The 12,002-nt window shown below is 48.8% G+C and overlaps 1 protein-coding gene across 1 annotated transcript in view; it reads left to right on the forward strand.

Moving 5' to 3' along the window:
* The window catches only part of polq (polymerase (DNA directed), theta), a 44,242-nt gene that overhangs the window by 12,604 nt on the left and 19,636 nt on the right, over window positions 1-12,002 (forward strand). Inside the window, exons 11-19 of the mRNA XM_034293026.1 lie at window positions 1,119-1,265; window positions 1,560-1,772; window positions 2,081-2,220; window positions 3,794-4,017; window positions 4,204-4,348; window positions 4,436-4,629; window positions 8,135-8,259; window positions 9,872-10,115; window positions 10,190-11,027. Coding sequence (XP_034148917.1) covers window positions 1,119-1,265; window positions 1,560-1,772; window positions 2,081-2,220; window positions 3,794-4,017; window positions 4,204-4,348; window positions 4,436-4,629; window positions 8,135-8,259; window positions 9,872-10,115; window positions 10,190-11,027 — 2,270 coding nt within the window. The remainder of the gene's footprint in view (window positions 1-1,118; window positions 1,266-1,559; window positions 1,773-2,080; window positions 2,221-3,793; window positions 4,018-4,203; window positions 4,349-4,435; window positions 4,630-8,134; window positions 8,260-9,871; window positions 10,116-10,189; window positions 11,028-12,002) is intronic.

Raw genomic sequence — 12,002 nt, forward strand, 5'->3', positions numbered from 1 at the left:
CTCCAGTGGTATAATATAGAACGTGTTTCCCTCCAGTGGTATAATATGGAACGTGTTTCCCTCCAGTGGTATAATATAGAACGTGTTTCCCTCCAGTGGTATAATATAGAACGTGTTTCCCTCCAGTGGTATAATATAGAACGTGTTTCCCTCCAGTGGTATAATATGGAACGTGTTTCCCTCCAGTGGTATAATATGGAACGTGTTTCCCTCCAGTGGTATAATATGGAACGTGTTTCCCTCCAGTGGTATAATATGGAACGTGTTTCCCTCCAGTGGTATAATATGGAACGTGTTTCCCTCCAGTGGTATAAAATGGAACGTGTTTCCCTCCAGTGGTATAATATGGAACGTGTTTCCCTCCAGTGGTATAATATGGAACGTGTTTCCCTCCAGTGGTATAATATGGAACGTGTTTCCCTCCAGTGGTATAATATAGAACGTGTTTCCCTCCAGTGGTATAATATGGAACGTGTTTCCCTCCAGTGGTATAATATAGAACGTGTTTCCCTCCAGTGGTATAATATAGAACGTGTTTCCCTCCAGTGGTATAATATAGAACGTGTTTCCCTCCAGTGGTATAATATAGAACGTGTTTCCCTCCAGTGGTATAATATAGAACGTGTTTCCCTCCAGTGGTATAATATGGAACGTGTTTCCCTCCAGTGGTATAATATAGAACGTGTTTCCCTCCAGTGGTATAATATAGAACGTGTTTCCCTCCAGTGGTATAATATGGAACGTGTTTCCCTCCAGTGGTATAATATAGAACGTGTTTCCCTCCAGTGGTATAATATAGAACGTGTTTCCCTCCAGTGGTATAATATGGAACGTGTTTCCCTCCAGTGGTATAATATGGAACGTGTTTCCCTCCAGTGGTATAATATAGAACGTGTTTCCCTCCAGTGGTATAATATGGAACGTGTTTCCCTCCAGTGGTATAATATAGAACGTGTTTCCCTCCAGTGGTATAATATAGAACGTGTTTCCCTCCAGTGGTATAATATAGAACGTGTTTCCCTCCAGTGGTATAATATGGAACGTGTTTCCCTCCAGTGGTATAATATAGAACGTGTTTCCCTCCAGTGGTATAATATAGAACGTGTCCCCTCTCTCAGCGGGTCAGAACGCCTCAGACGTCCGGCCTGTGGAGTTGGACCAGGAGGGGGTGGTGGATGTGTTGGCCCAGCTAAGACGCACTCCGGCTGGGTTAGACCCTGTCCTACAACGCACTGTGCCCTGGGGGGTCGCCTTCCACCATGCTGGTACACACACACACACACGCACACACACACACACACACACAGACACACACACACACACACACACACACACACACACACACACAGACACACACACACACACACACACACACACACACACACACACACAGACACACACACGCACACACGCACACACGCACACACACACACACACACGCACACACACACACACGCACACACACACACACAGACAGATAATATTGTTAACAGCTCCCCCACAGGCCTGAAAGAGAGACAGACAGGCCGACCATAGTATCTTCATCTCCTCCCCCACAGGCCTGACGTTTGATGAGAGAGATGTGTTGGAGGGCGCGTTCCGAGCAGGTGTGGTCAGAGTGTTGGCTGCGACCTCTACCCTGTCATCAGGTGTCAACCTACCTGCCCGCAGGGTCATCATACGAACTCCGACCTTTAATGGACGTCTGCTTGACCCTCTGACCTACAGACAGATGGCAGGACGAGCCGGGAGGAAAGGAGTTGATACCGAGGGTGAGGAAGGGGGAGTTTAATTAGGGGGAGGAAAGAAGTTGACACTGAGGAAGGGGGAGGGGGTTGGTACTGAGGATGAGGAGGGGGGAGTTGATACTGAGGGTGAGGAGGGGGGAGTTGATACTGAGGAAGGGGGAGGGGGTTGGTACTGAGGGTGAGGAAGGGGGAGTTTAATGAGGGGGAGGAAAGGAGTTCCTGCTCTGTCCATCTATCTCCTCTCCTCCTCCCTCCTGCTGTCTGTCCATCCATCTCCTCTCCTCCTTCCTCCTCCTCTCTGTTCATCCATCATCCCTCCATTTCCTCTCCAGGGGAGAGTGTGCTGGTCTGCAAGGAGGCGGAGCGTCAGAAGGGGCTATGTCTTCTCCAGGGCTCTCTGCAGCCAATCAGCAGCTGCCTGGTGAGGGAAGGAGAGGGTCTAACCACCGGCCTGCTCAGAGCCATCCTGGAGGTAACCTGACTCCTAACACTTAACAAGACTCTTTTACTTCTGGGGGCAGGAGTTAAATGGGTAAAATCCCTTCTGTCATTGTTGGGCTGTCTGTCTAAACATGCATCACAGCGCCTGATCTCCGTCTCCACTAGAGTTGGTTCACAGCTAGAGAATATACCAAGGGAAGGGCAGGTGTGCTTTTTGGGGGCATTTGTGCTTTTTGGGGGCAGGTGTGCTGATTGGGGGCAGGTGTGCCTATTGGGGGCAGGTGTGCTTTTTGAGGGCAGGCGTTGTGATTGGGGGCAGGCGTTGTGATTGGGGTCAGGCGTGCTGATTGGGGGCAGGTGTGCTGATTGGGGGAAGGCGTGCTGATTGGGGGAAGGCGTGCCTATTGGGGCCATGTGTGTTTTTGGGGGCGGGTGTGCTGATTGGGGGCAGGCGTGCTGATTGGGGGCAGGTGTGCTGATTATGAATTACCAGTGATGTGCTGGAGGTCTATGATGGCTGGGAGCTGGGTACCAGTGATGTGCTGGAGGTCTACGATGGCTGCGAGCTCGGTACCAGTGATGTGCTGGAGGTCTATGATGGCTGGGAGCTGGGTACCAGTGATGTGCTGGAGGTCTATGATGGTTGGGAGCTGGGTACCAGTGATGTGCTGGAGGTCTATGATGGTTGGGAGCTGGGTACCAGTGATGTCCTGGAGGTCTATGATGGCTGGGAGCTGGGTACCAGTGATATCCTGGAGGTCTATGATGGTTGGGAGCTGGGTACCAGTGATGTGCTGGAGGTCTATGATGGCTGGGAGCTGGGTACCAGTGATGTGCTGGAGGTCTATGATGGCTGGGAGCTGGGTACCAGTGATGTGCTGGAGGTCTATGATGGTTGGGAGCTGGGTACCAGTGATGTGCTGGAGGTCTATGATGGCTGGGAGCTGGGTACCAGTGATGTTCTGGAGGTCTATGATGGCTGGGAGCTGGGTACCAGTGATGTCCTGGAGGTCTATGATGGTTGGGAGCTGGGTACCAGTGATGTGCTGGAGGTCTATGATGGTTGGGAGCTGGGTACCAGTGATGTGCTGGAGGTCTATGATGGTTGGGAGCTGGGTACCAGTGATGTGCTGGAGGTCTATGATGGCTGGGAGCTGGGTACCAGTGATGTGCTGGGCGGTTTCCACCACCCGTTGCAGGACCTTCCAGCCGGCTACGGAGCAGCGCATGTTTTAATGATGCGTTGGACAGTTCCAGTCATTTGAGCCAGTAATTTCACCCTTCTGAAACACAGTTGTTGGTTGTTGAAGAAATGAGAAGCTCCTCACTGCATCAGTTAGGGTTAAAAGAATTGTTACCATCTGAAACATATTAATCGTTGCAGTAATAATTCATAGGCTCTTACGTATCTCCTTATTTAAACCCAAACTGTGACATTTATTTTGACCAGGTAGTGTAGATTAATGGCTGTAATTGTTTCCATTAAGATTCGTTGTAAGATTCATCTTCGAAATGTATCGGAAGTGGGTGACTCTATGTAATAATTTTCTGTTTTCTATTTGTAATAAATGTTGAACAGTTTGTTCCATTACTGTCCCTGTCAGGTCATCGTTGGGGGTGTGGCCAGCTCTCCTCAGGACATCAGACGGTATGCATCCTGTACGCTGTTGGCTGCTGGCGCTCACCATGACAACACATCTAGACCAGGGGGAGCCATGTCGGAGGGGAGGGGAGACGGACAAGGGAGCGAGGGAGCCATTGAGGCCTGTGTGGAATGGCTGATTGAGAATGAGTTCATATCTATCCAGAAAGATGGAGAGGGGGACGAGAGGACGAGAGAAGGAGAGGGGGACGAGAGGACGAGAGAAGGAGAAGGGAAAGAGAGGACGAGAGAAGGAGAAGGGAAAGAGAGGACGAGAGAAGGAGAAGGGAAAGAGAGGACGAGAGAAGGAGAAGGGAAAGAGAGGACGAGAGATGGAGAAGGGAAAGAGAAGGGTAGAAAGAGAGATGCAGGAGGTGAGAGGTACTGCCCCACCAACCTGGGTTCTGCCACGCTCGGCTCCTCCCTCTCTCCCCCTGAGGCTCTGGGCATCTTCTCAGACCTGCAGAGGGCCATGAAGGGCTTTGTACTGGAGAACGACCTCCACACTCTCTACCAGGTAAACACAACGCCTCCTCTCTCTCCAGATCACCCCTGTGCGACCTTTTCTTGTCACTAAGGTTTAACCCTGCTTCTCTCTCTCCAGATCACTCCTCTGTATGCTGAATGGACCACTATAGACTGGTATCAGTTCTGGTGTTTGTGGGAGGGGCTTGGCTCATCCAATAAGAGGGTGGCAGAACTGGTTGGTGTTCAGGAGAGCTTCCTGGCTCGCTCCGTTAGTGGGAAACTCATCGCCAAGACAGACCGACAGAGACGTCAGATGGCTATACACAAAAGGTACAACACACCTCACACAGACACACACCACACACACAAACATAGACACACAGACACACACCACACACACAAACATAGACACACAAGCATATACACACAGACACACAGACACACACCACTAGGGTTTGGTATCGAGAATCAGTTCCAAGTTGGAACTGGTTCCAAATTTCCAAGAACCATGGATTTGAAGAGACATCCATTTCAGTTCTGCTTCGGTTGGTTGGTTGGTTTTGCTTCACAAAAATGTTAATGACACATCAAAATGTAAGACGTACAGTAAAATTATTTTGTGCAAGTGAGGAAGCACTTCCAATATAATGAAGCATTTACTTCAACGCAGCGTGAATCTGAAGGAATGCAACGTGTTTGTGTTGAGGTCTCCCAGTTCCAGCCACAATAACATCACAGATACAGCTAACAGTAGCAACATCTCACGCTCAGGTACACAAAACACAGTAGGGCTGTCAATCTTCCTCTATAGTACTACTGGAATTTAATTCCTTATTATTTTTTATATTGGAGTTATATTCAAATATAAATCCTCAAATTTAGCACATCAACATGTTGTCACTTAGACAATAGCAACCACAGCGAGCTAGCCAACGTGGAGGGCACTGACTGGTGGCAAGCTAACTCAGTGAGCTAGCCAACGTGGAGGGTGCTGACTGGTGGCAAGCTAACTCAGTGAGCTAGCCAACGTGGAGGGTGCTGACTGGTGGCAAGCTAACTCAGTGAGCTAGCCAACGTGGAGGGTGCTGACTGGTGGCAAGCTAACTCAGCGAGCTAGCCAACATGGAGGGCATTGACTGGTGGCAAGCTAACTTTGAGCATACAATACTAACGTACATGGATACCAAGCTAGCTAGTTTACTATCATATACACCGATCAGCCATAACATTATGACCACCTGCCTAGTATTGTTTAGGTCCCCTTTTGCCGTATAACAGCCCTGACCTGTGGAGGCAGGGACTCCACCAGACCTCTGAAGGTGTGCTGTGGTATCTGGCACCAAGATGTTAGCAGATCCTTTAAGTCCTGGAAGTTGCGAGGTGGGGCCTCCATGGATCGCACTTGTTTGTCCAGCACATCCCACAACCATTTTTGCTTTGTGGCCATTTTTGCTTTGTGGCCATTTTTGCTTTGTGGCCATTTTTGCTTTGTGGCAGGGCACATTATCCTGCTGAAAGAGGCCAATGCCATCAGAGAATATGTTGTGATGAAAGGGTGCACATGGTCTGCAACAATGCTCAGGTAGGTGGTACGTGTCAAAGTAACATCCACATGAATGGCAGGACCCAAGGTTTCCCAGCAGAACATTGTCCAAAGCATCACACTGCCTCTGCCGGCTTGCCTCCTTCCCATAGAGCATCTTGGTCCCATGTGTTCTCCAGGTAAGCGACGCACATGCACCTGGCCAGCCACGTGATGTAAAAGGAAATGTGATTCATCAGACCAGGCCACCTTCTTCCATTGCTTCGTGGTCCAGTTCTGATGCTCACATGCCCATTGTAGGCCCTGTCGGCAGTGGACAGGGGTCAGCGTGGGCCCCGAATCTATTGGGATCCTAGCGACGCCTCTGAACTGACATATTTATATTATTTATTTAAATAGTTTTCCTTTGTAATTTGTTTTGTTGATCATTCCTTATAAGAAATAATATTTATTTTTGCCAGACCGCGTTAGTGGAGCCGGCTAAGAAGAGCGAATGTCTCTTACTGACTGACTGACTGCGTAGTGGTAAGAGAAGTGGACTTGTGAACCATAGGTCCCAATTTCGTATTTATCCTCGCAGGCGAAGCGAAGTATGCATTGTGAATTTTTCCGTTTTGATGAAAACTTTGCTGGCTAAAACCGAAACCTGAAACTTTATACGGATGTATTGTGACTGTTTCTGGTATGGAGACAGTCTGGCTTCTTCTGGCATCTTCAGTCTCACTAGAAATTTCTCAATTCTTATGATTATTCCTAAGAAGTTAGTAGAGACCATTAAGCCTATTACTGGCTACTTAAATAATAATAAGCTACTTAAAAATCATACAATGTGATTTTCTGGATTTTGAAGAGTACCTATGATAAAAATTACAGACCTTTACATGCTTTGTAAGTGGGAAAACCTGCAAAATTAGCAGTGTATCAAATACTTGTTCTCCCCACTGTATACACACCACACACACAGATACACACACACACACACAGATACACATCACATACACAGATACACACCACATACACAGATACACAGATACACACCACATACACAGATACACATCACATACACAGATACACACACAGATACACACCACATACACAGATACACACACAGATACACATCACATACACACCACACACACAGATACACACACAGATACACAGATACACACACAGATACACATCACACACACAGATACACATACAGACACACACCACACATACAGACACGTCACACACACAGACACAGATACACATCACACACACAGATACACATCACACACACAGATACACACACAGATACACATCACACACACAGATACACACACAGATACACACACACACACAGATACACACACACACACACACACACAGATACACACACACACAGATACACACACAGATACACATCACATACACAGAAACACACACACAGATACACACACAAATACACACCACATACACAGATACACACACACACAGATACACACAGACACAGACACACACCACACATATACGGACACACACCACACACACATACACATGTTGTCTGTTTAATTTGAAAAACTGTTGTTCACCAGATGGACTGGGTGGATTTGATGTTTGACTGTAGTTTACCAGATGGACTGGGTGGATTTGATGTTTGACTGTAGTTTACCAGATGGACTGGGTGGATTTGATGTTTGACTGTAGTTTACCAGATGGACTGGGTGGATTTGATGTTTGACTGTAGTTCACCAGATGGACTGGGTGGATTTGATGTTTGACTGTAGTTTACCAGATGGACTGGGTGGATTTGATGTTTGACTGTAGTTCACCAGATGGACTGGGTGGATTTGATGTTTGACTGTAGTTCACCAGATGGACTGGGTGGATTTGAAAGATGGCCCAGTCAGTCACGTGTTGTAACTCATTACGGATCCCTCCCATGTGGCTCAAAATTACATCACAGTTAGATTATCGTCATTCTTCTGAAATGCACCAATCAGAGATTTATTGGTCCACGTGCTGGTGATGTCCACGTGTTGATGTCCAACTCTTGGTGATGTCCATTCGTTTGTGATGTCCACGTGTTGATGTCCAACTCTTGGTGATGTCCATTCGTTTGTGATGTCCACGTGTTGATGTCCAACTCTTGGTGATGTCCATTCGTTTGTGATGTCCACGTGTTGATGTCCAACTCTTGGTGATGTCCATTCGTTTGTGATGTCCGCATGTTGTTGGTGTCCATTCGTTGGTGATGTCCATGTGCTGGTGATGTCCATTTGTTGGTCATGTCTTTCTGTCTCTCTACAGGTTTTTCACTACTCTGGTCCTCCAGGACTTGGTGAATGAAGTTCCTTTGGGTACTGTAGCAACAAAGTACAATTGTAGCCGTGGACAGCTTCAGTCGCTACAACAGTCTGCCTCCACATATGCAGGTAACACCCATGACCCATGACCCTAAACCCCATACCCCGAACCGTAAACCTAACGCCTAACCTTTAACCCTAAACCCCAAATTTAAGCCTGAACCTTAACACAAAACCTACCCCCTAACGTTAACCCTAACCCCAAAACCCAACCCCTACCCCTAAACCTTACCCTAACCCCTACATTTTAGCCCTAAATCCAAAACCAAACCCTAGACCCAAAACCTAACCTAGAACCTTAACCCAAAACCTAACCCCTAAACGTAACCCTAAATTCAAAACCAAACCCCTAATCTTAACCATAACTCATAAGCCCTTAAACTAATAGTTACTTTGACCCTTAACTTAAGTCATTTTGGCTTCTTAAGACTTTTCAGACTAGACTAATAGAAAATGTCTTTACCTAATAGAAAATCTAGTCTTTACTATATGACATGACTCAGGTTCAGACCTGGTCTAGTAACATCTAGTCTTTACTATATGACATGACTCAGGTTCAGACCTGGTCTAGTAACATCTAGTCTTTACTGTATGACATGACTCAGGTTCAGACCTGGTCTAGTAACATCTAGTCTTTACTATATGACATGACTCAGGTTCAGACCTGGTCTAGTAACATCTAGTCTTTACTATATAACATGACTCAGGTTCAGACCTGGTCTAGTAACATCTAGTCTTTACTATATAACATGACTCAGGTTCAGACCTGGTCTAGTAACATCTAGTCTTTACTATATAACATGACTCAGGTTCAGACCTGGTCTAGTAACATCTAGTCTTTACTATATAACATGACTCAGGTTCAGACCTGGTCTAGTAACATCTAGTCTTTACTATATGACATAACTCCGGTTCAGACCTGGTCTAGTAACATCTAGTCTTTACTATATAACATGACTCAGGTTCAGACCTGGTCTAGTAACATCTAGTCTTTACTATATGACATAACTCCGGTTCAGACCTGGTCTAGTAACATCTAGTCTTTACTATATAACATGACTCAGGTTCAGACCTGGTCTAGTAACATCTAGTCTTTACTATATAACATGACTCAGGTTCAGACCTGGTCTAGTAACATCTAGTCTTTACTATATGACATAACTCAGGTTCAGACCTGGTCTAGTAACATCTAGTCTTTACTATTTAACATGACTCAGGTTCAGACCTGGTCTAGTAACATCTAGTCTTTACTATATGACATGACTCAGGTTCAGACCTGGTCTAGTAACATCTAGTCTTTACTATATAACATGACTCAGGTTCAGACCTGGTCTAGTAACATCTAGTCTTTACTATATGACATAACTCAGGTTCAGACCTGGTCTAGTAACATCTAGTCTTTACTATATGACATAACTCCGGTTCAGACCTGGTCTAGTGACATGTAGTCTTTACCATATTGTATGACTCAGGTTTAGGCCTGGTCTAGTGACATGTAGTCTTTACCATATTGTTTGACTCAGGTTAGGCCCAGGCCAGTCATGTAGTCTTTACCATATTGTATGACTCAGGTTAGGCCCAGGCCAGTCATGTGTATTCACCCCTTTGGTCCTGCTCCTGTATGTTCCAAATGTTGCCGTATCTATTGGTGTAGTGACTTTGTGGTCTCCATGTGTCGTAGGCATGGTAACAGTGTTCTGTCGGCGTCTGGGATGGCATAGTCTGGAGCTCCTCCTGTCCCAGTACCAGACCCGGCTGAGCTTTGGTGTTCAGCGGGAGCTGATGGACCTGGTCCGCATCTCCCTGCTCAATGCAACACGGGCACGAACCCTTTATGACCATGGTCTCGCTACCGTCGCAGAGCTGGCCAGGGCAAAGGTCACAGAGGTGGAGAAGGCCCTGCGTAAGGCTGTCCCCTTTAAAAGGTGAGGAGAGGGACAGGAAGAGGAGGAGGTGCTAAGTGATTATGGTGATAATGATCCCATTCCCTCCTCCCTAGTTCTCGCCGTGCGGTCGATGAGAGTGAAGGGGAGGCGGCTGAGAGGCGGAACCTGCGGTGTGTCTGGGTCAGCGGAGGGCGGGCCTTAACAGAACAGGAAGCTGCATTTGAGATTGTTTCTGAGGCCAGGGTTCTCCTACAGCAGGACCTCGCTCTGTTGGGGGTATCATGGGACCCTGGGACACTCCCCCTGGAGACACTCCCTACGGAGACACGCCCCCCAGAGACACGTGGCCCAGTGACACTGCCTGCGGAGACACGCCCCCCAGAGACACGTGGCCCAGTGACACTGCCCGGGGAGACACGCCCCCCAGAGACACACCCCCCAGAGACACGTGGCCCAGTGACACTGCCCGGGGAGACACGCCCCCCAGAGACACGCGGCCCAGTGACACTGCCCGGGGAGACACGCCCCCCAGAGACACACCCCCCAGAGACACGCGGCCCAGTGACACTGCCCGGGGAGACACGCCCCCCAGAGACACGTGGCCCAGTGACACTGCCCGGGGAGACACGCCCCCCAGAGACACGCCCCCCAGAGACACGCGGCCCAGTGACACTGCCTGCGGAGAGACGCCCCCCAGAGACACGCGGCCCAGTGACACTGCCTGCGGAGAGACGCCCCCCAGAGACACGCGGCCCAGAGACACTGCCTGCGGAGACACGCCCCCCAGAGACACGTTCTAGCAGCAACAACGGCCACCACTCTTGTAAAAACTCTTGTAAGAATGACTCTTCCAGGACACAACAGGACGGTTCTAAACCCTGGAGAGATGGAACCACGGGGAAGAGAAAGGAGAGGGGGATGGATGGGAAGGAGATGGAGACAGAAATGAAGGAGGGAGAGATGATGGAGAAGAGAGAGATGGGGGGAGAGATGCATGGTGAGGAACATCTGGAGGTGGAGAGAGGAGAAAAGACAAAAGGCGAGGACTCTAACCTTTTTTTGGGTGAGAAAGGAAACACCCAGGACTTGGCTGAGCTAATCAGCAGCTCTTATCTCTCTCTCCACACCTCCAACTACCCCTCCCCCCCTCCCCGCCCCCCTCCCCGGTTCAGGGCCCCCACTTCCCGGGTGAAGGAGCCCCAGTCCGGAGCCAGTGTTTCAGGGGGAGCAGATGGACTAGGAGTTGCTGGGAGGTCGCCTGTGCCATCCAGAGCTCTGAGGAAAGTCCTGCGCTCCATTCACCCTGAGAGAACAGAGGAGAAACCCCTTCCTGTCTCTGTCTCAACCCCAAACCTACCCCACCCAAAAACCAAGGCACCATCAGGCATCCCTCCTCTTCCTGCTCCTCTCTTTCTCTCCTCCCTGGCACCAACTCATCTCTCTCCCGTGGCCAAACGCAGGAGGATGGAAGAGAAGTGTGGGTCTCCTGAACTGTATGAGGGAGAAGAGGGTGACGGGATAGAAGAGGTGGAGGAAGAAGAGGAAGGAGGGATAGAAGAAGAGAAGGGAGGGATAGAAGAAGAGGAAGGAGGGATAGAAGAAGAGGAAGGAGGGATAGAAGAAGAGGAGGGAGGGATAGAAGAAGAGGAGGGAGGGATAGAAGAAGAGGAAGGAGGGATAGAAGAAGAGGAAGGAGGGTTTGGGGAAAGTTTTGAGTTGGACACTCAGACAGAAAGAATGATTCTACAAACAGACCACATGCTGAAAGACCGAATAGGGGGAGAGTGGGTGAGAGCAGAGGAGAGGGGGAGAGCAGAGGAGAGGGGGAGAGCAGAGGAGAGGGTGAGAGCAGAGGAGAGGGGGAGAGGTGAGGAGTGGGGGAGAGGTGAGGAGAGGGGGAGAGGTGAGGAGAGGGGGAGAGGTGAG

This window comes from Esox lucius, chromosome 7 (genome assembly GCF_011004845.1).
Source record: "Esox lucius isolate fEsoLuc1 chromosome 7, fEsoLuc1.pri, whole genome shotgun sequence".
In the NCBI taxonomy this organism is placed as follows: Eukaryota; Metazoa; Chordata; class Actinopteri; order Esociformes; family Esocidae; genus Esox; species Esox lucius.